General features: G+C 36.8%; 1 protein-coding gene across 1 annotated transcript; it reads left to right on the top strand.

Moving 5' to 3' along the window:
- The first annotated feature begins 762 nt into the window (after positions 1 to 762).
- LOC142401928 (olfactory receptor 8K5-like) lies at positions 763 to 1808 on the top strand. Its single transcript, XM_075487380.1, is given in 2 exon segments — positions 763 to 1690; positions 1693 to 1808. Coding segments are annotated over 2 exon segments (1044 nt in total).
- Positions 1809 to 3382: the final 1574 nt, after the last annotated feature.

Here is a 3382-nt window from a genome sequence, read left to right on the forward strand (position 1 = left end):
CTCACTGTTTTTGGAATAGAGAAACAGTGAGCAGCTTACAGGATAAACATGTTCATTAGTGGTCAGTATATTACATCCCCTTGGAAGCAATTATGAAGTGCCTCATAATGAGAGTGAGACCTGACTTGTGAGCAATACCCTAAAGTAAAACTTAAATCTACAGAGAAGCATTCTTGTTACTTCTTGTTACATAACAAAAACATTTTTCCTGACTTTCAAACTTCTGTTCAAAAAGTAATAATTTAGTGTTGTCACTGAGTGATGTGAAACACTGAAGGCAGGGAATATTTACACAGAAGAGCTGTGAAACTCCAGTGTTTGGAAAGTAATGTGAAGCAACAAATTAAATATATTTCAGAGGTGAAGCATGCTACTTTAAGCAATTCTTTTTACTGGTGGAAAAGGTGACTAATGTTAACCAACCTTGCAACCACTGAATTTAAAATACCAAAGTAGCTTCAAGGTATAATAAATACTGAGAGTTCCTGTCACTCGTTGGTGTTCCACATGTTAAGTTCAGCTGATGCAACATAGACAGAAATCTTTTGGGGTCTAACGATGACATCATCGATGGTGTAGAAAATATTATTGTTATTGATGTTGATAAATGAATCAGTGGCTGTGTGGATGCTTTGAAATCATTTGAGCATTGACGAGGACACGTGACTTTGTTCGGATGAGAAGAAATATAAAGTGGAAGTGATTCTGCTGCTCTGTCCACTTAAATGTAGGTAAGACAGGTAAGACACAAGTTGTGCCAGTATGAAAAATGTGTCTGTCGTGACATCTTTTTTTCTAACTGAATACTATGGAATGGAAGACTTGAAGCCAATGTACTTCTGCATTTTCCTGATTATATATCTAATCATCATTGTTGAGAATGTTTTATTGATTGAAGTGATTCATCATGAAAAATCCCTGCATGAGCCAATGTATGTGCTATTGTGTAATTTGGCTGTGAATGAGCTGTATGGAAGCACTGCCTTATTGCCAGCACTGCTGGTCAACATACTGTCTCCCTTACATGAAATATCCCTTTTATTTTGTCAGATACAGATCTTTGCTGCACACATTTATGCCATCACTGAATTCACAATTCTTGCAGTGATGAGCTACGACAGGTATGTGGCCATTTGTCATCCACTGTCTTATCATGCAATCATGTCACAGAGGATAGCTAAACTGATTGTTTTTATGTGGCTTTACCCTGTGCTGGGATTTCTGATTGTTTTCATTTTCACTCTTAGGTTAACGTATTGTGGCAGAATCATAGAAAAGGTGTACTGTGTTAACTACTTACTTGTAAAACTTGCATGTACAGATACTTCTCTTGTTAACATAATTGGCCTACTGTCTGTAGTTCTTTATTCAGGTCCCCAGCTCATCATGATTTTTTACTCATATTCACACATTCTGAGGATTTGTATATTGTCATTCAGTAAATCCAAGTTCAAGGCCTTCAGGACCTGCACTCCCCACCTACTAACTATTATTAACTATTCTATTGGATGCTTTTTTGAAATAGCACATGGTCGATTTGACAATAGTCACCTAACTTACCATACCAAGTTGTTCTTGTCTCTGTACTTTTTGATATTTCCACCCCTCCTTAATCCCACAATCTACGGTTTGAGTACACAGTTCATAAGGAAACGACTCTTCAGGCTTTTCAGCAGAAAAAGCAGACAAGTGCAAATGATGTAGCTGAGAGATGGGATGTTACCGTGGGAACGTATCTGCATGGTGCTGAGAAGACAGGAAATCCATGCAGAATCTGTTGTCTTTCCATGTTGTTTCATCACATTTGAGGTCTAATTTACCTAAAAAATATATAGACCAGAAAAGCGAGTGCCAAGAAGAAGATGTGGAGTGCTGAATTCATATCATGCCAGACTGAATTTTCTGTTGTTTTTTCCTCACTGAACCCTGGATCATAACACAGGAACACTTTTCTGCCCTCACCACACTTCTCTTGGTCTGACAAGGATGCACTAGACACAACTGGTAAAACTGTTCAACTGCTTTTGTTTGATGTTTAACTTGTTTGTAATAATCGTATTGACTGTACAACTGCTTTAAATACATGCAGTCCTCCCTAACTTTTCACCTTATCTTACATGTTGTTCTTGGTTTTTTTATACTTCAGGAGCCACAATGAACTGGGAGCAACAAAATACCATCTAACTGTCCCTGAAGTTCCAGTTTATTTAAGACTTTTTTCTTTGTTTTGCCTGCATTTTACTGTGAGCTTGTACATGTAATCTAATTTATTACAAAGTGTAGATCATTGTGTGCTAAAATAATTTGTTAATAAAGCAGAAGTACACCAGTGCATGAGATTTAACAGATGTTCATTTCATTTATCTGCTCATCATAATTAACTATTATCAGCAGGTTTAAGTTGCTGTGCCACCGTTGCTTTTAAATCTAGAAGTGTGACATTCTTTCACTATTAACTGTTAACATAGGACAGAATATGCACAGTATACATATTACAAGGCAAATGTTAGAACTGAAAAGGTCTGAGATGGTTTTCAATTTATAGAGAATTGAAATTGAAAATAAACAATTCACTTTTGCAAGTTTGCTCTGAAAAATAAATATCTCAGTTCCTTTATGTCTGACATACAGTTTTCTAACTGCACTTTCTAACTATAACCAGTAAACTAAATCTAAATCGAGTCTAAATGGGATGAAGTGAACTGACCACACAGACACTGCTGCCATGTCTGAGACAGAAAACTGTATGAGGTCTTTCTTCTTTGTGATTTCAAACTATTCTTGCAAACAAAATAAGGCTGTTTAAAAAAAGTTAGCGCTCCAGGAGGAGCATTACCAAATAGTCAAATTACTATAACCTACATCTTCTTACAAAATGTTCACACCCAAATATTTCTAATACAGAATCTGGCCTTTTATTTACTTTAATATGCCAGTTTTCTGACCCTGAGAAGTATATTGTGATATAGAGTATCTGAGGGTGAGGTGGTGCAGTCGTCTTGTCCTTATTTTTGTGTCGCAGGACGGCCCCCATTTATTTTCCTACCTAAAACAACAGTGGTGGAAAGACATTGTTGTGTCACACCCTGTATTTCTCAATTGGTTTTAAACAAACCAGTCTCTTTCGGATATGGAATAACTTTGTTACACTGTACTAATAGAGCCTAATGTTCTAATGATCCTCTTCAGTGTTACTTTTGGTTAACTCCACATTACCATGTCCTGCACGAATACCAGGGGCCTCCTGTGCAAAGACTGGTCTGTGGTAATTATTTTCCTATCGTAATGATCTTGAGCCAAACCTGTGTTGGGCACCCTAGTAACAAAAGTGTCAAAAAAAGGAATTAAAATGTGTTTTATGAGAGTAATAGTGACTCCTATG

Source organism: Odontesthes bonariensis, chromosome 16 (genome assembly GCF_027942865.1).
Source record: "Odontesthes bonariensis isolate fOdoBon6 chromosome 16, fOdoBon6.hap1, whole genome shotgun sequence".
In the NCBI taxonomy this organism is placed as follows: domain Eukaryota; kingdom Metazoa; phylum Chordata; class Actinopteri; order Atheriniformes; family Atherinopsidae; genus Odontesthes; species Odontesthes bonariensis.